Source organism: Mirounga leonina, unplaced genomic scaffold (genome assembly GCF_011800145.1).
Source record: "Mirounga leonina isolate KUSES-001 unplaced genomic scaffold, KU_Mleo_1.0 Mir_507, whole genome shotgun sequence".
Classification (NCBI taxonomy): Eukaryota; Metazoa; Chordata; class Mammalia; order Carnivora; family Phocidae; genus Mirounga; species Mirounga leonina.
The window spans coordinates 1,162,119-1,182,677 of NW_023270789.1; the positions used below are offsets into that span (position 1 = coordinate 1,162,119).

The 20,559-nt window shown below is 40.8% G+C and overlaps 1 protein-coding gene across 9 annotated transcripts in view; it reads left to right on the top strand.

Annotated features, from left to right (window-relative positions):
- TBX15 (T-box transcription factor 15) overlaps positions 1-20,559 on the top strand; it is a 176,784-nt gene that overhangs the window by 41,479 nt on the left and 114,746 nt on the right. For 8 of the 9 annotated variants that reach the window (XM_034990183.1, XM_034990185.1, XM_034990176.1 and 5 more), the window contains 3 exons: positions 14,768-14,981; positions 18,460-18,561; positions 20,283-20,454. In XM_034990183.1, the coding sequence (XP_034846074.1) occupies positions 14,768-14,981; positions 18,460-18,561; positions 20,283-20,454 (488 nt within the window). Of the gene's footprint in view, positions 1-549; positions 3,235-14,767; positions 14,982-18,459; positions 18,562-20,282; positions 20,455-20,559 lie in introns of those variants that run through there. The other variant, XM_034990180.1, reaches the window with a different exon arrangement.

The window sequence follows — 20,559 nt, forward strand, 5'->3', positions numbered from 1 at the left end:
TAAACGATGAAATGTAGTGCTGATGACTTATATTTTGAAGGCACATTGTAGTTGATAAAGTGCTTTCATCGGCATGATTTCACCCTGCCGAGGACTCATTGAGTGGGGTAAGCCGTGGGATTCCTTATCCACTTTCTACAGATGCCTCAGCTGACACTCAGCGGGATGCAGTGGCTTCCTCGAGGTCATATCAAGGTCAGAACCAGGGCTCAAACTCCTGCCTTCTGGTTCTAAACCCAGGGTTCCTTTCACCACAGAACGATAGATAATGGAGAGTTTATTCTATTTATCATTCACTTTTGTGACAGTGGAGTCTTCTGCGTCACAGCACGGTAAAAATAGACTGTGAGGGCAAGGAGGTTCTCAGTAGCAAACAAACTGAGCTCACCAAAATGTTCTCGTGGGCAGGCTCGATTGCCGTGGCCTTTAGGAAAGCCTTGGCAGTCCTGCAGCGGGCAATGTCACCTACTGGCTGTGCCCAGCCTTCCCTGAGGAGCTGCCTCTTGCAGGCACTGCCCTGGAGGACACAGGGCGGGGGTGGGGTTGGGGGGTAGGGCCTGAGAGGAGGGTTTCTTCTGAGGTATGGGAACCACCAACCTGGAGCCCGTCCCTGGTGAGGGGGCCAGACTGTTTGTCCCACAGTAGCAAGCTTACTGTGGTTTTGGCACACAGAAGGAGAAACGTCCTGGTGAGCCTGGGCTTCCTTTGCCAACTGAGGATTTTCTGAGAGGCATGGGTAAGGAGAGCGACGGAGTATGAATGAGTAAAAACAGCAAGGCTGAAGAAAAAGCCCCATTTTCGTTCACTTAAAGATAGTTTTTAATTCCCCCTACCTCTCCAAACGATTAAAAAAAACATTTATACATGCATGTATATGTGGTTAAAATACAGATAAATGAGGAATTAGGGACCATACAGAGAAAGTTTAACACTGGCAGAGAAACACAACCACTTTGACTTTATAAGGGAGACAATGCATTTTTGTAAAGATGCACCACGAGTATTCTGTGTCGTATTTTGAATATTTTTCCTGTTGAAAATATCTGGCGAAGGGAAAATGCTTTACATTACAGCAGAAGAACTTAGAAATTAGACATTTTCCCCACTTGGAGGAAGTCTTTCAAACCAGTAGTCCTCATCCTTTTAAAGTCATGGATTGCTTTGAGAATCCCATAAATACCATACATTCTCTTCCCCGAGAAATGCAAGCCCTTACAAATTTAACTTATGACTTTAGGTCATATAAACCCCCAAAGCCCATCCACTGACGTTAGGTTAATAACCTCTTCATTGAAAAAATTCAAAATTAATATTTTATGAAACAGTTTTTCCCTTACAAAAAGATTGACTGCATGCAATTGAGATGGTTATAATTAAAATGTAGGTATACATCCAGCGTCACACAAAATATTCTGATTTCTGTGAAGTGCCGTAGCCTATAACATTTGTATTTTACATCACTAGTCACTGCACATTCACTTATATGTATATATTTTTTTAAGTAAGCTCTTCGCTCAACGTGGGGCTCAAACTCACGACCCTGAGATCAAGAGTCACGTGCTCCACCGACTGAGCCAGCCAGGGGTCCCCACATTCACTTATAATTTTATCTTACCTTTTTATTGGTTCTTTTAAAGATGCTGTGTAGTGTCTACTCCATTGTAATTTCTATCTGATAACGTGATATTTGGCATAATAAGGAAAATCAGCCTTCACTGTTAAATCAGTTTTGATTACACATAGAATATGGTATATAAAATAATATTTTAATATATACAACAGCCCACATGCCATCAATAAGATCTCATCCTTCAGACTTGTGAATTCTGGGAAAAAATTACTTCCACATGTTCCTAAAACTACTTAAGATTTTTGACTGGTTGGTGGTCTATTGATTCTAAATATCTGACCTGTCAAAACGCCATCTTTAAATTCCAGTGATGCATAGAGGCTCGGAATTAGCCAGGGCTGAATTTATTACAGAACAAAGGGAGGTGATGATTAACACACCCATCTGAGCAATAGGGGGGGCAAATAATCCTTGAATGGATTAGATGCCATGATCCTAAAACCACATTCTCTGAGTGTTGAGTCCTTGCCCAGAAATGGGGAGAGACCAAACACTGATGCCTTTTAAATGACAGGCTATCTCCATGGGACTCTGGTTAGGGACACTGGTTGAGGGTCAATGGGGAAGAAGCCTTTCTTTCCCTTATGCTCTAGCAGAGTTGAGGACTAGACCCACTCCATGTGCAGTAACCCTCAAAACAGACAGCCCACCCAATTAGTGTTATACAATTATCAGTCTGCCTGTCTGGGTGGAGATTACATTCAAGTGTAAATAAAAAAGGTTTTTTCTTTTTTTGTTTTTTGTTTTTTTTTTAAACCAGTAACCAGGAATAACTCACTTTTTTTTTTTTTTTGGACTCCGGTAAGCTACTTTCAAGATGGGCATAGAGTCTGCCAAGACGATGAAGTGAAATATTATGTACTGTCCCCCAAGAAGTTAAGAGTCCTAGGCAGGCTCTCTCTGTTCACTGGCAATATCTGGTAGATTCTGTCCACTGCCAGGATATAATTCTAGGGAAATTTATGTTTGTAAGAATAGTCCATGGACAGACCATTAAACCCATTTTCTGATAGATTTTCCCATGATTCTCTCTTTCCTCTAACATGTCTTGTAAGCTTTATAAAAAGTCTGGATTTTTACAATAGCTTGATATGATAGCATTGATGGAGATTGAGTCTTCGAGAGAGGCCTGTAGCAGATGGGGACCCCCCTGAGAAGGAAACATAAAGTCCTTTTGACCCCCCCATTCTCTGGAGTGAATCACAAGCCCAGGTGCTCAGGAAATCTCCTGTCACCCTGAGATGGGTCAGGACACCGTGCCATGTCCGAAGCTTCTAAATACAGTTCAGGCTGGGTCATCATGACAGATGCCGAACTGGCACCATGATGGGGACTGAAGTGGGAACTCTGACAGTATTAAATGCCACGGCCCCTGGCCTCCAAGTCTTCCTGGGCCAGGCCAGGGAGAGGCAGTGCAGAGCCTTATGGGGAGGAGGGGAGGAGCAACTTTGGCAAGGAAATCCTGCTGCCTCAGTGACACCACCACTCCTTTGGAGAGCAACAGACACCCAGCAACAACCCACCAGCTATTTTAGAAGCTGTCAGGGTCTGAATTGCTGACACACTTGGAGGACACTGTCTCTTTAAGAGTCATTCTGACTAAGGTAGGTAGGCTTGGGGGAAAACAGAGGCATGCTGTAGCCAAGGTGTTGGCAGAGGAACGAGTGGAGTTAAGTGATCTAGGCAGTATTACTCAGGGAGGCAGGAATGGAGTTAGGAATATCATGTTGACTTTGGGATTCCCAAGTCAGCCTTTACGCAGAGGACAGTGTTAGGTAATCCTTTGCCTTGCCCCACCCTCTTCTTGGCCATCACCAAAAATCTGCCCTAAGGTGAGCATCCTTTGACAACTCATTCTCTTCTGGGGAGGGCTTTAGAGGGAAGAAAGAAGACCAGAGAAGACAGGAGGTGGGCTTTTCCTGGAGGGTTCTGGGGACTTGGGATGTGAGGATGGGATTCCAAGTTCGGTAAGCATGTCCAGCTGGGGTCAGTGAACTGTAAATTTAAAGACACTGCCATGAATATGATTAATCCAGGGTGTGCATTTCACTCTCAATGCTTGCCCTATACCCCAAACCTGGATTCTGTTCCCTTATCAAAGCGTTTGGCTTTAGGATTTCTGAAGGAAGTATGGCACAGTGGATGAATTCAAGCTTCGGAGCAAGACCCAGGTCCTTTGCTTCTCTGTGGTACTTCTGGGTGGGTGGCACTGGGCAGATCACCTTGGCTAAGTCTCAGCGATAGGGTTATAATGAACAACTCTCAGACCTCATCCCCATTCTCCCTGGGAGACTCCCTTAAGCTCTAGATCTTTCCTGCCTCCTCAGTGTGTATTTTCCTTAGTCTAAGCCAGAGGGTGAGTGCTTTGACAAGGGTGTCAATTTGGAGTCAGGCTGCGGCCTCCCGACTCTTTCCTGTGTCCCCCTTTTTCATGGAACAGAGTGCCCTTGGACTGCTTCTCCAGCCAAGGCTGACCAAAGTCAAGGTTTGACTTTGTTTCCCCAGCCCCATTTCCTTACTGAAGGTCCAACATACATCTTTGCCCAGTGGTATTCCCTGTTGTCTCTTCTTTCAGATTCTAGTCATTTGCCTTCTCAATAGTGTGGCAGCCATTGTCGACTAGGGGAGCATCATGTAGGCAGGCCCACACAAAAGGAGGCTTTCTTAGCTGACATTTTCACTATTTCTTTGCTTTCCTTCCTTCTACCTTTCCACCATTTCTTCTAACACCATTCAGTTTTGATGATTTCTGCTCCAGGTCCTGAATTATTTTCTCACCATGTGATCTTTTCCTGTTTTACATTTTACATTTTCTTTATTAGGATTTTCTTTATTAGAAATTCTTTACATCTTCTTTTCTCTATTTGAAAGAACACAAACCTTCTTTCTCTCTCTCAGATATGCACAGGGAAGTGATTGGGAAAAGATCTAACCCTTGTGGTCACTCCCCTTTCTACATGATGGAAGGAACTAACATTTAATATACTCCTGCTGTGTGCCAGGGGCTTTACTGAGAGTTATTGGCATCTCTATTTTAGATGAGGAAATTGGCCTAGAAAGGTTAAGTTGCTTGCTCAAAGTCATACCTCTGGGTCTGTGTGATTCTAAAGAAGGACAGTGCATTATCCCCTTCCTGGATGCATCTCTGAAAACCCTGCTTTACTGTAGACAGCACAGACCCTAGCTGAATGGGGATGTGGAGGGGGGCAGGAATCACTCTGTTTCTGAAGGAGAGGGCTTGCGTGCCCTCCTTCTTCTCCCTCAGCATCACTAGCTCTAGCGCTTGAAGACCTTACTCTTTCCCCCTTTTTTATCCTCATGACCACTGGCACCTTCTCCTCTTGAGCTGCCGTGGAAGAGAAATAATATCTGAGAATTTTCCAGATGCTTGGCTGGGAGTGCTACTCACAGAAGTGATTGAATTCACTGAACTCATTTGGAGCCTGTGAAAAACTTCAGGTCAGACCTTGCCAATCAGCTTAACACAGTTCAGAGTCGTGGAAGGAAAAGTGGGTGGGATTCCAATAATTTAGGTTATATGTGGAGGTGACCCTCTTGGGATTTCACTGGGAACATGGCATTCAATGAAGATACCTCATTACCAGAGGTATATTGGTCTCTGGAAGAAGATCAGAAGGTGAATAGCATTCAAGATTCTTCATCTGGCTTCAGTCTACACTCCCCCGGCTTCAGTCTACACTCATCTGGCTTCAGTCTACACTTTGGTCACATCTCTTCTCCTTCCTTGCTAAACAGACATTTCATTCATTCATTTATTCATCAAAACCAACATTTAATTGAGTGCATAGTAGGTGCCAGGCACTGTCCCAGGTGCTGAGGATATAAGAGGACTAATGCAGATGTGTTTCTGAATTACTTGCTGTTCTCTAAACCTGTCTGGTAGACTTTACTGCCATGCCTCTGCCATAAAGTTCCCCTTTCCTGGAAGATCCTTCTCCTCCTTTCCCCCATTTCTGCCTTTTTATTGCAGACATCTCTTCACTAGGCCCAGAAAAGCCCACTGGGCTGGAAGAGATTCTTCTTCTTCTTTTTTTTTTTTTTTTAAAGATTTTATTTATTTATTTGACAGAGAGAGAGATAGCGAGAGCAGGAACACAAGCAGGGGGAGTGGGAGAGGGAGAAGCAGGCTTCCCGCCAAGCAGGGAGCCCGATGTGGGGCTTGATCCCAGGACCCTGGGATCGTGACCTGAGCCGAAGGCAGACGCTTAACAACTGAGCCACCCAGGCGCCCCTGGAAGAGATTCTTCTTATCTCTAAACTTCCATAGCATTTTGTTGATATTTCTCTTAGAAGAACATGAAAATTAGCGTTTATCTAACCCTTTTACTGTTTTACTGTTGATAAGGTATTCACATAAACATACATACATGCTGTGTTAGTGATTCACACAGTAGGTACTAATGATATCCTCATTTTACAAATGATAAAACTAAGGCTTCAAGAGGTTAAGTGACTTGTTCAAGATTAGACAGTTGGAAAGGAACTTGGTCTTTTGAATTCCAAATTCCAGTCCCCAGTGTGCTATGTGCCATGTTGGATTTTGACTATTCTATTTTTATTAGATTATTTATTGACCTATCCTGTCTCCTAAGTGATTTTGTAAGTTCCTGAGAGCATAGATCATATCTTATTCAGTGTTGTGCCCCTCATAGTCCCTAGCACATTGCTAGGTCTAAGTGAGTTCATCAGTAATTATTTGCTGAATAAATAAATGATTTATCAAATGAATGGATTTAGATTATTGGAGAGGTTGTTACATAGTTGCCAGCCATGTAGCTCTCTTATAGTCCTTAAACAGGATGGCTGTCTAAGTTCGGCATGATACATTGGGTTTTAAACTTAGTGTAGCTGGTGGTCTCTTGCATATAATTTGAAGGGAATTTCATGTTCCTGGTTTTACTCAAATGTCTATTCTACTTACATGTTTGAGACTGCCATCTCCAAGGGCACTGTCTCTGGAAGTTAAATTATACTTATTGCTTGAAAATTGGCTGTTTACTTCTTCCCCTTTAGTGTATTAGCATGAATTTGTTTATTTATTGGTGCTCAGTGAGAATATCCTAACAAGGTATAAGGCAAGTTCTTCTAGGGCCTATGGGAGAAGGGCTCCTTCTCACTTCATGGAAATTAAAGACCACTACGGCAGATGACTGATGGTGCGATAACAGTGGCCAGAGTGGTAGTGGGAGGTTAGAAGTCGTTGTGGTTGCAAAGAGCAAACAAGCACTGGCTTGGGGATGAACTAATGTGTCACTTTACCCAGAAAATATGCCAAGAGCCTCAAGGAGGGGCCTGTGTTGACAGCTGCTGGCTTAAGACTGACTGGTAAATCTTGAAGACCACCCAGTCAATTAGGATCAACTTTTGGAGGACCTCTGGCGTAAGAGGTATTTAGATCGAATATTGCCATGTGGCTTGTGGCCAAATTTTATGATTCTATTTATGCATTTTCTGTGCTTTCCATCAGGAATATTTTCTGAACTGAAAGTCAGTCTCAAAAATTTTAATTTTATAGGAAGAATGAAATAAAATATTTGGAATTAGGACTGTTCTAGGAAACCCAAGACCCATATTTGTCTTTATTTTTTCTTGGTCCTCCTGATTAACTTTATCACTGGCATGTAATCTTATATGTTAATTTGATATTTTACTGTTTATAAATGTTTTCACATACATTGTTGTCAGATGAATTCTCCTCAAATATAGATATCCATTTAAGACTATCAAAAACTCTTGGGCCATGAACTGTGACCTGAGTTAAGCCTAAATAAGCCAAATTCTGTGTAAGTAGGAACTACCTCAGCTGCCTTTTCTTATCTTTCAATGGTGTCATTACACATTTCTCAAAGTCCAAACATTTTCTGAGTACCTTCTAATGTTGTTTTGCTTATGGTCTAGGCTAGAGTGAAAGAGTGGCTTGACATTGACGGTGATCTTCAGTGACCTGTCACCTTTAGATGTTTTACCCAAGGGGGACTGGGGACAGGAAGTGAAATAGTACAAAAGGTGTTTTTTGTTTTTTGTTTTTTTTTGGTACTTGTGCTTACTTATTAAATAATATTAAGTTGCTGAAGATATCTCAAATATTCCTGAACACAACTGCCCTGCTACTGAGAAAGTAAAATTCCTGTCTGACTTTGGCTTGAATTTTCTCCTCTCCCCAAAGAACTGACAATGTCTTAGTCTCCATAGAGCTGTCTTCTGCCTGAACTGCCTGAATGTTAGCTCTGCATTTCCAAGTTCACTGTGGGAAGCACCCAGCTCTGCAGGTCTCATTCTGAAAATGGGGAAAGAGTGTATAGTGGAAAGAACATCAACTCTAGTGTCAGGAGGACTCAAATACCACTATGACTAGTTATATAATGTGAGGAAGCCTCTCAGTCTCACCAAGTCCCAGTTTCCTCCTTTATAAAATGGCAACAGTAGTGCCTACTTCATAGGGTTTTCTGTGAAAAATGCATGAGATAATGTATATGGAATATCTAATGTAGTGCTCATAACTTCTCTTCCTTTTTGCTTCCACTTGCAAAGTATGCTGGAGCGTTAGAGGCTGAACCTTTCATGACACTGAGCCTTTGTTTGATCAACAAGAAGTATATATAAAAATTACTGCTGCCACTTCTTTGCAAAGCCTCTTTAAAAGGCTGAGTTCTCAGGGATGACTTTGGGTCCTTGCATCTGGTTCTGTGTATCACTGAGAGAGATGCTGGTTGTCAGATGGAGAGTGCTTTAGGCAGCTGAGAGATACGTGCTTTTGGTCTCCTTAATTGGCTTATTGGCATGGGAATTGCAGGCTTCAGGTTACCTCCCCCCTTTTCCCAAATAGAACTTGGAGGGCATGGAGAGCTCAGAGACCTCATTCCATCACTAAAGTCATCTAACAGGCTTGTTTGAGTGTTTGCTATCATCATAATTTTACTTTAATCCAACCTGGGTTATAGTTCATTCCCTTGAAGCTCTGGACTGGGTATCAAATTTGGGCTCAGTCCGTCCTCAGGTCAGTGCCAAGTGCTCTGCTTCTGCCATATTTAGAATTAGTCTATGAAAAGTTTCATCACCAGATTTTGCTAAGCTACCTGATAAAATCTGACATCCCAGAACCAATTTCCATTGCAGAAATCCCGTAGAAATAGGAGTTTACTTGAGCTTGGTACAGAGAGTGCTGCCTGGGTTATAAGCTTCTGATGTCTGCCCTGGTGTGTTGGGAGCACTTAGATGGCTGTGGGAGTCTTGGTTTTGGAGACTTCAGAACTTAAGAAATAGACCACGGAGTAGCTGCCCCACTCATATCAGATAGGAAGTACCACTCAATATAGTTATGTTCCAGTTATTGGTAGAAAAAAAGGATTGTTTGATTATCATCTGGGTTGTGTCTTTCGCCTTTGTTTCAAACTGTTTTCTGCCTTAGAGTAAAATATGATAGCTGAAGTCCAGGCTTATGGAAGTGGCACTGTACATCTAATCTCAGAAAATCCTGTATCTCTTATCTGACTATAGTAGTCTTCTATGACTCATCTCCCACAATGAAACCAGGCTATTGTACATCATTCATATAGAAGATGTGACAAAGCATTAGATTCAGCTTGTGGAATTCATAGTTTAGAAGGGAAGACAGAACTATCATCACTTCCACTTAAAAAAAAACCTTTGGTATAAAGAAAACCAAGTGTAAACTCCATATTATGACAGCCAAGTTCCTCCTGGAATATAAACTCCATGTGGCCAGAGACTTTTTTTCCCCTGATGTCTCAAGGATCTAGAAGAGTGACTGGCATGTAGTAAATGTTAAATAAATAGTCATTTAGTTGAGTTTGAGTTGAACCTGACTTTCCACCTTTATCTCTTATCTCACCTCCCCTGTTCCCTTATGTATTTTAAGCTATGGCCATATCAGTGTGCTTGTAATTCTCTAAAAATGGCAAGTCCTTACTGACGCTATTCCCACTACCTTTAGTTCCATTCCCATAAATTCTTTGTTTGCTCATATTGAACTTGTATTTCAAGTCCATCCTCAAATGTCACCTTGTGAAGTCTTCTTGATCCCAAATCACTGACTTGCTTGTTCTTCAAAGCTCCTTAATACTTTGCTCCCATATCTATTGGAACATCTATCATAGCCAGTCTTCTTTAATAGTTTGTGTGTCCTCTCCCATGAAATTGGATTGTGAGCTCCTTTGGAGCAAGAACCTATTTTATCTGTCTTGGTCTATTACTATATAACCTGATCTATACAAAGCAGAAATGTTTGGTGAAATAGAAGTGGAATTAAATATAGTCTCACATGCCTGCTGTCCTCAGGAGGTAGAGCTGATGTAATCTGGATTTTGGTGTCAATGATATATAAAATGGAGGTAATAATGATAGCTCTTAGATTTGTTTTATTAAATAATGTTATATATATATAACATTTATATATATATAAGGTCTTAGCAGAGCATCAGATACTTAGTAGGTGTTCAATAGATGTTGACCATTAACCCTTTGGTTGGGATAGTTCTTGTGGGCTTATATTCATCTCACAGTCCAAAGTCACTAGCATTGTTATCAATAGAATCATTAATTTCTATTTTATCATAAAGCTATAAATACAATTTTCTGTGCAAGAAGGTATCTTCCCCCAGTCCCTAATAGTAAAGATAAGGAAATAGTAATAGATATGCTAAGGAAATAGTTAAGATATGGAAACTGAGGCTCTGTGAAATGAAGTGACTCTCCAACACCCCACTCATGGTGAAGAGCAGAGCCCCAGGCGTAAATGTTCTCTGTTCACTGTAGTAATGAATTACTCCTCAAAATTATTAGTTAAGTGGAGATGAAAATTGCCTGGAAGACTGTGAAATCTGTTTTAACAGTGTCTGGTTTTGATATTAAGTCAAAATACATATAAATTAGGCATTTTCTGTGCATGCCAACCAACTCAACTTATCACGGTTGAGTTGCTGTTAGAATTGGTGGTCTTTAAGCTGCACTACTAATCCATCCAGTAAACATTAGACTTAAAGGGACTTTAGAGCACCTCTAATTAAATGTGCATATGCTGTGCTAAAATGATTAAGGAAAATGAGGGCCAGAATAGTTATGTGACTTGGCCAGGACCAAACATATTAAGCCATTTCATTTGTAAGGATGGTTACAATAGTTGAGAGTTACTTCAGATTGCTGGCTCTTTTGGCCGGGGTTGAACCTGATATGATCTTGGGAGAGACCTGATCATTGGGTCAGGAGACAGAAGACCTACCTTCTAGGCCATGTTGTTTTTAATTTTCTTAGTCTCAATTTCCTCATCTATATAATGGACCTAAAAATATGCTGCTTCTACCTCATCAAATGGAAAGATAAATTAAATAGTGTGTAAAATGTAAAAGAAGAAACTATTTTCTTATTGCTATTATTTTGCATAAATTGAGAATTGAACTTGCTGTTAAGCTAAACTCAACTTTCTATGGGAACTTAGTGTTACTGTGTCCATTTTATCAACACGAAATAGGTCAGAGATAGAAAACAAGTAACACTATGAGCTGATGGTTAGAATCTCTTGTTGGGATTTTTTTGGATGGTAATAGATATGTTGGTTTGACTATATGAGTCAGACGATGTTCTCCAGTGACTTGTAACTGGATCCATGCAAGTTCGCAAAGTTTTCTTTAACTTCCTTAGTTATATATAACTTTATCATTTATGTTCCTGATTTGCTAAAATTTCCCTTGTTCAAATGCTGTCCACAAGAGACATCTGACAGCCAAGAAGTCTTTCCAGGTCATTCAAATGAGTTCCTAACGGTTAGTTTTTTGAAGGCAGGAAGTCACAAATTGCCAAGAAAAAAGAAAAAAACTTGAAAACACAGAGGTGTTTTCTGATATTCAAGGGACTGGTTGTATTTCTGAATGGATGGCCCCATTTGATTGAAATAACCTGTTCTGCATTTCTTATATTAATGACATAGTTAACTGGATTATGCATTCTGATTAATAGCTAAAATAAATGATCTGGTTAACCTAAATATTTTATCTAACTATGATTTAGAAACGCATTTTACAAAGGATTCAATTTTATTTTTACCTAAGGTGTTGATCTTAACCCTATTTTAAGGATATTATAAGGTAGCTTAATTTATGTTATTGAAAATGTGAGCTGGTGCCTGTATTCTTTATGTAGAAGTCACTGGGACTCTATTTTGTGAGGGAGTGAGAATCCAGGAGCAGAGAGTACTTCCAGGGGAACAAATAACTGTGTCTGAAAATCCTCTTCATGGACAAATGCTGCCTATATCTCTACATCTTGTACGCTTCTTTTCTAGTAAGCATGAGTTCGCCAGGACTGTTCCAGTCCTCTCAGATCCCTCTCTTTGCTGGATTCCTGTGAGACATGCAAAGGCAATATGTAATGGTGTGGGAAACTGTGTGGTAGCATTTGTCTTGGTCTCTATTTGTGAATGCACTCAGCTTCCATTTGTATTGTAAATTCCTTTAGGTGGAGCCTCGCTCTGTACTTCGGTATTTCTCAGCATCTAGCACAGTGCTGGGCACATAGTAAGCACCCAATAAACACATAATTAATCAGCACTAACTGGGAAACTTCTCAAGGTCTGGGATTCTGTTTCAAATTATCTACAATGGTACCTCATATAGGGCCACATGCTGACAGGTGCTTATTGATTGATTTGATTGAAACTATAAACAGAATACCCGCTGATTTCTTTAACTTCTATGATAACGTGAATCTGAACCCCCAGTCTTTTTCCTCATTTAACTTGTCTTGCCCAAGCAGTTTTAATTTGATGCTTCTAATTGAGGTTACCTGGGTTATCACTGAAAGTTTCATTAGGAAGTATGCATCGACACTCTTCAAGTCCTTAGAGGTGGAAGAGATTATAAAAGTTTTCAGCTCAATCCTTCTAAATGCATGATAAGGAAATAGGTCCATTATAGTTAAGTGACCTGTCCAAGTGATTCATTATTAAATGGACTAATAGTCCATTTAACGTCACACTTTGAGCTCCCATTTTATTTCAGATGACACGGTGAGTTAAGAGTAGAGTCTCTGGTTTCCTAATTCTCCAGCCATAGTCACCATTCTAATCCCAACCCAGTTTGGCCACCATTAAAAAGTTATCACTTAGCATAGTGATATCTTTCCCTCCCCTCCCTCTTCCTAAACACTCATTGGAGAAATCATATGTCCCAAATTTCCAACTTTTTCACAACTATGGCACATTATGGTAAGTGGATTTCACATCACTTTGCTCCCAAAGGTAGGACAAGACTATTTTTTTAAAACTCTTGCTTTGAGAAGTTTTCAGAAAGTTCACAATACTTGTGATAAGTGAGGAGCTCTTGGCATATCACAGAAACAATGGGATTTGGGAATCATGCCTCAGGGGATCAGAATTACTGTGTTTGGCAGAGTATGTGATGGTGATATAATGGCCCCTGCAGCAGAAAGGCGTATAGAATCAGGCCAGGATGGAGATTTGTCACTCAGAAGCATCAGCTCTCATCTTAGATAAGCAGCTCCACTTTCCTGTGCTTGAAGGAGACCAGAGTTAGTCCCTGTTTAGCTCCAAGTCCAAATTTACATGCTTAGACATGTAAAACCTACATGTCTACATATATATGTGTGTGTGTGTGTGTGTGTGTGTGTGTGTGTGTGTGAAGATGGTGACTGGACTAGTGATTGTGGATAAACTAGATTTGGGGCAGAGACTTGCCTGTCATTTCGGAGCTTGGTTCAGTTCTGCAGTACCCTGAATATCTTCAGAGTGAAGGGTGGGGAACTGGGGAGGAGAGAAATGTCACTGTGATCCCTGTGGGCACTGGCAGCGTTGTGGAAGACTTGCCGGCAATGCTGCCTGGGTTTGAGAGAGGAACACATCAGGGCTAGAAGGAAGGAAAGGGAAGGTCTTGTGGGATGGGTTTTCACAGGCCTAGAAACCAGCTGCAGTTAAGTGAGCATGGCAGCAATACATATTCGTCGATGTATTTATTTAACAGGGGAAGCAATCAGAATCCTAGATGTCAGGGGAGGGTTGCAGAAATAGGTTCTCAGGCTTAGCTTGCAGTGTCATTTGACCTAAGGAGATTGTATCAGCTAATCTGAGTTTGGAAAATCTTAGGAGATAAGATTCTTGGCATTGGGCCTCTAAGAGTAAAAAGCTTTAAAAATTACAGTAAATTCCCTGGTAAATCTGACTCCAGCCTTCTCTATCACTCTGCATGCGCCTCCCCCCCAAAACCCCTTCATGAGTACAGAAGACACAGGAAGAAAGGACCATCTGGCACAGCACGCCAGCTTTTTATTTGGTTGCTCTCAATCCTACCTTCCTGTTTGGATCACCCCTCCCCTCTGCTCATACTTCAGAAACCAATCAAGGTGTCTCCTGAACTCATTTATTCCCTTTGTTTCAACCGCCTTCTTGGGTAACTTTTTCCATATGCTTACATCCTTGCCTTACAACAGACATTTTTTTTTCTTTTTTTCATCCAAAATGGTCTGATTGGACTCTTAGGAAAAGCCATTTACTCAAATACATGACAAAGTGCTTCTAAAGATCCCAAACAACTTTTCATTACTTTTGATGACCAAGATATATAAATAGAGGAAAAATTGCTTTGTTTAAAAATTACTGGCTGATGGGCAATGATGCTGAGTAGTAGGACATTAAAGAATATATTATTATTAGCATTGAACCCCCCCAACACCCAGCCCCCAGTGAAATTGTCTAGATTTGGAGCTGTGGTCTGTAATTATTATTATTTTTAAAAATTTGGCACTTACTTTATTGTTCCTGTTTGGCTTCTTCCCTTCACCGTGGTGACATTAGTACTCCTAATATTGCCTGTTGTGGACCAGTTTTCTTCAGCTGTTGCTAAAATGCCAGATGTCATGTTGGAAATGCAAAACCTGAAAGATGGTCGTAAATCACAAAAACAAACCATAAAAAAAATAATAAAATACCCTGAATGCTGTGCTCTGGAGCTTCCCAGCTTTAAGTCTCCTTTTGTTCACCACTCTCCCTACTCCACCATGCCCCTCACCCAGCCTCCCATCTTTTAGGGCAGTGAGGGGTGGGGGCAGTTCAGCAGTTTCTCACCTAAGACTTGATTGTTTATTTTGCAGATTCTGAGCAAAGCACGGGTTCAGACTCTGAGGTGCTCACTGAGCGGACTTCCTGCTCCTTTGACACTCACGCTGACCTGGGCCTTGGTGCTGCAGGCCCTGTGCCTGCTGCCATGTCTTCCATGGAAGAGATTCAGGTAGAGCTGCAATGTGCTGACCTCTGGAAGAGGTTCCATGACATTGGAACTGAGATGATCATCACCAAAGCAGGCAGGTAAGGACAGGTTCCTTTGAATGGCCAGATTCCAAGAATGGAGAACAAAAGTAGGAGCTATTACATACATTTTTTTCACTTACTTGTGGTAGGTAGCATTGGTTATGCCAAAGCAGCCTGTGTTCACAAAAGCATGAGGTCAAAATGAACCTGAAATCTTATTCATTTTATTTCTCCTCTGGAACCTTCTTCCTTCTCGAAGTTTTGGTGGTGAATAAGATCATTAAAAGGCTTCTTAGGAGGAGCAACTCTGAAGGGGAATTATTTCCAATACCATCTCTTTTTTGTTGCTTGGGTTTCAGTCGACTTCTGTTCTACATTTTGAGATGTCATGGCTTAGAAGGAAACAGCAATTCAAGGAAAATATTTTTATCCAGTTTCTTATTTTGGGTTTTCACTCAGTACTGTGGATTTTGTGCATTCCGGTCATTTTCATCTCCGATATCATTCCGTCGTTCCCTGCACTTCAGTGAATTCAGTTCACCCAAACACCTTTTTCACAGCTCTCCTGTGACCTCATTTCATGATTTGTTCTGCAGTGTTTTAATTTCCACATCTCTGCCTTCACAAATTCATTTGATACCTGGATATACCCAGATATTCCCAGTACAAACATATACAGTTTGTTCTTTAGTCATATCCCTTTGTTTAGGTTAAGATCCATTATTCATTGTTTCTTTATTGGATTGCCTCAGCCTTTGCTGTTGTTCCATGTAACTCTTCAAGTAATTCTGGAACAACTCAAAAACATACAAAGAAAGCTTTCTCTGCTCTGACTTTTCTTCACCTCCTCCCGATTCCCCAAGTCTGTTTCTTCCTTTTCACTTCCATTTTCCTTCCTTTGTAGTGTCCTTTCCAATTTTAATCTCAATTTTCATTTTCTCAGTTACATTAGTTTTGTATGACTCTCTGTTCCTTTTTCCTGCTCAGATTTTAGTCACCATCTACTTCTTCTCACTCCCCAAACTGTAATCCTGTTGATTCAGAACTACTGCAGTCTGCAGAGCCCTCAATCTTTGAATGTACAAACTATCTTTAGAATCAGCACCATGGACAGAGGTGCTTGTAGGGATTAATGGGTTTGGAAGACACAAGAATTGGCCTAAATTTAACCATAAAATTAAAACCAAACGCATCTCACTTTGTGAATATGAAAGATTAATTTTTCCCTAGGGTGTTATGACTTCACTTGATATTCTGTGCTAAAATACTGGCAAAAAGAAAAAGCAACTTTTGGTAAGTTTTTAAGAAGACAATTCAAATGTAGTCATAGAACTTTATTTTTTATTTATTTATATATATTTTTAAAGATTTTGTTTATTTATTTGACAGAGAGAGACACAGTGAGAGAGGGAACACAAGCAGGGGGAGTGGGAAAGGGAGAAGCAGGCTTCCTGCGGAGTAGGGAGCCTGATGGGGGCTCAATCCCGGGGCCCTGGGATCATGACCTGAGCTGAAGGCAGACGCTTAATGACTGAGCCACCCAGGCACCCCAGTCATGGAATTTTAAAGCAGGAGGGCACTTTAGAGATTATATAGTCCCTTTTCTTTGTTTTATAGGTGATAAGGTTAAATAACTTTTCCAAAGTCACACATCTCATTCATTTAGAACTTGGATATAGGTAAGAAACTGCTAGCTTCTCCACTCAAGGTCATATGAGTGTGCTAGACAAAACAGGTATTGAATTTAAAAACATCTAACTCTTTTTCTTGGAGTCATAAAGAGAAGACATTAATCTCTTGCAGTGTAACACAGCCTCTATAGATGGCTGAGAGGAACCACATTATCTTACCTCAGATAGCAAGTGAGAGGACTTTCTCTCCATCCCTGGCAAGGTCTTCTCCAACCATTTATAAATACAAGGCAATCATAAGTCATTGTTATTAAGAAGGTAATTACTGGTTTAAATGTAAATGTATATAGATCAACTTTCCCAAGTTTTTGGAGAGAATTAGTGTGGATCAAAGTGCCTAACCTATAGTTAATGCTAGATTTAGTCATTATGAGAAGTCCACCACTGGGTTTCATTAGCTCACCATAAGACCAAAATATAAGGCTTTCTAATTAAACTTGTGAGGCTAGAGGTAGTAAATCCAGAACAATGTATCAATAGAAGCTTCTGAAGAGTCATAAAGTAGGAAAGAAGGAATGGTTGTGTATTATTCTTTGTAAATATTTAAGAATTACCCATCATTCCTATTAAAGGTCTGTGGTCCCTCTTATGCCTTCTCCCAAATATGATTATGATGTCATTGACCTACTACCACAGGACATTTGCATTTTGAGTTGCTTCTGGTGAGCAGTGCAGTGTGTGACTAGAACAGAAAGCCCCTCATGTAAACAACTAGGGCACGTAAGCAAGATGGCTGTCTGGGGTCAGGGTATGGTCTATGGCCATGAAATGGAGCAAAGCCAATTAGGCTGTATGCGGATCAAGCCTGTGACCTTGACCTCATTAGCACCGTGCTCTGCCCAGCTCAACTAACTGGCCCCAGATGGTTAAGCTTAATGCAGCATTTTGTGTACAAGTACCCTAGAGCACATTCAGGCAATCCAAATTTTTGAACTGAGCACTTTTTATGTCTGACTCCTAAGTAAATGACATACAAAAGAGTTTGATGTTTTTCTTCTTTCTTATGGTTAAAGAAGAATGGAGAATTTTATTCTAGACCCTTGAAACTCAATACTCTTCTGGGCTGCTCCCTCTCCTCCTCTTCAATTATGAGAGTAGTTGTAAAGTGCCATATCCTGACCTCGCTTGCTTTGGCAAGTTTAACAAGCCATTGTGGTAGAAACAAGGTATTGCCCAGAGGCCACTAGAATTCATTTGGTATTTGCTCCAGATTCCACAGGGTCCTCCTTCTGACACACATGTTGACAGCCTGAGAACTTGCAGAAATTTTTCTACAGTTTTATGCATTAAAAAACCCTCAGCTTTGTTGGCCCTTTGTTTGGGGACTGGTAGCCTCTTCCTTTTTTCTTCTTTTTTTAGGGATTACTTTTAAATAGACTCAATCAATCACAAAATATTTCATTATCACCTACAATCAACTGTGATAAGCTACTTGAGTAATAAAAGCATTAAGTTATTCAAGTATGTTAAGTGTAAGTATTTTCAAGAATGTTATAGTCTGATAGGAAATGTATGTGTGGATACATACACATTATCTATCTGCTTATCTATCTAATCACATTATATATTAATAATAGAAATCAGGGTATGGTATGAACTCTTGGAGTGTATGAGTCATCAAATAGGTCAATCTAAGTTAAGAAATGGTGCTATTTCAGCAATGAGTCCTCAGCGTATTTTATAGTAATAATTTCCAAAGTGTAAAAAAAGCAGCCAATTTGGGAATTAGAGGAATTGGACTTTGGTGTGTTTAGCGTTCTTCATAAGAGGAGACTCTCTAAGCTTTTATTCCTGCTACTTCTCCCCCTCTGACTGTTGAGCTTACTGCCTATTCCCCTTTATAGGAGGATGTTTCCTGCCATGAGAGTGAAAATCACTGGCCTGGACCCACACCAGCAGTATTACATAGCAATGGACATTGTGCCTGTGGACAATAAAAGATACAGGTAATGATGACTCTGGGGTGTGGAATTGTGGACATCACCAGCATTCCAAGACAGTTCTTTAAATCATTAGATGAAGCATTTTCACAGTGCACTGTACAATGCACTATAGGGAACAAGAATGGAGGATATGCCAATAACCTGTAGCAAAGCACCATGCAGGAAGTAGTCACTCGTGGTTGGAAATCAGGACTTAGTAATGATTTTGTCTGGAATCCTCCCTGTGTCTCTGGAGAGAGCGGGACTGTATAGTGTCTGCCAGGGTTACAAAAATCAAATGAATATTAGGTCTAAAATTAATTCAGTTAACATTGAAAGTGATTAACATATTGAATGATTTGGTTTATGAAATACTAAATGAGTTGAGATGATTTATTTTGGAGAGGTGGAGGAGAAGTGGACCAGTGCAGTATATTCAATCATATGTCTGATGGATTATCCTGTGGATGATGGAGGGGAAGAAGAGGAGAATTGGGTAAGATTTCAAGAACAACATTTAGTAAAGGAGAATTATTGTTTATCAATATGGGTTGTGAGCGAGTTTGTTAAGTAACTTTCCTTCAAAGTCATTACAGTCCAACACGATGTCTTTGTTTCTTGGATGGCTTACACATAGTTCTTGCCAGACACAAACTGTAGCTTAATCAATCTCTTGAGATGTCAATCAGGTCAGTGAATCATGGCTCATTTTTGAAATGTTTGAGAACTTGGCTCCAAACCTATGAAGTAGGAGGGGAGAGATGAATGAATGGGAAAGACCAGCCTAGTATGGTAGAGGGAGAGAGCTGCCCAAGAGAGAAGTTATCTGGATGCAGGACTTAGCACAGGAGATGTTTCCAATCTGCTTTAGAGGATCTTGTGATTTGGACTGAGTGCCTCTGTTTGCTAGCATCCAGGTCCTGTGTGGTCCTTTATAAGTGAGAAGCAGGGAGGTGCCAAATCTGTAGAGAACTCTCTTCAGAAGTACAGGGCAATTGGCAAACTGGAAAACTGACCTCCTTTGCTACTGAACAACATCTCACTTCCAGTGCCTTTGTGGGTAAATAATATGGATGATGATGATATTCAAAACTGGATTCATCAAAGAAACACTAAAACACTAACTGGGAAGACTTGGTGGTGTTTCTGGGAATGGTTGCACTGAGGCAAAAACCCTCCATTTTCATAGAAATGCCTCAAAATTCAGATTCTCAGCAAAGAAATGGTTAATAAGTAAGAGGCTTGGAGGGTCTCTGCACATGGCTGTGTTTTATAGGACAATATGGAAGATGTTTTTAATAAGGAACCAAATCCTGAACAAGTGGCCAACGGATTATATGGTTTGAATTTGAAAGGTGAAAGGTTGCAGTAAAATACCTTTTCCATAGCTAGACACATGGGCTCAGGATGCCTGTGTGCACACAGGGGTGGAAGGCAAGGAGAGGGAAAAGAAAGAAAAAGGACTGTGAGAATGTTTTCCTTGTGAGGGCTGTAGCTTTGATCATTAACCACAACCCTTTGCTGCCCTCCCCCAACCCACCTCTTTCTCCATTTTCATCTCTATCTGATTGTCCCTGGTTCTCTACCCTACTCCTTTTCTCTGTTGTATTCTCTGTTTAATCCCTACTATTTTCCATCTTGTCATCTCTCTGTCTCTCCCGTCTCCTGTCTCTACTGGCTTTCTTGGGCCTCTCTTCCCTCTCTGTATCTGTCTCTGATTTCGCCTCTCTCCCTCTCCACCTCAGATATGTGTACCACAGCTCCAAGTGGATGGTGGCTGGCAACGCGGACTCCCCTGTGCCCCCAAGAGTTTATATACACCCTGATTCTCTAGCTTCTGGAGATACTTGGATGAGACAGGTGGTCAGTTTCGACAAACTCAAGCTGACCAACAATGAGTTGGATGATCAAGGACATGTGAGTCAAAGAATCCCATCCATCTCCCTCTTCCTCCCTTTTGGCTCTAGAGCTGATTAGCCCTAGGCTTTTTCAAACAGGTAAAATAAGAAGCTCTATGCCATT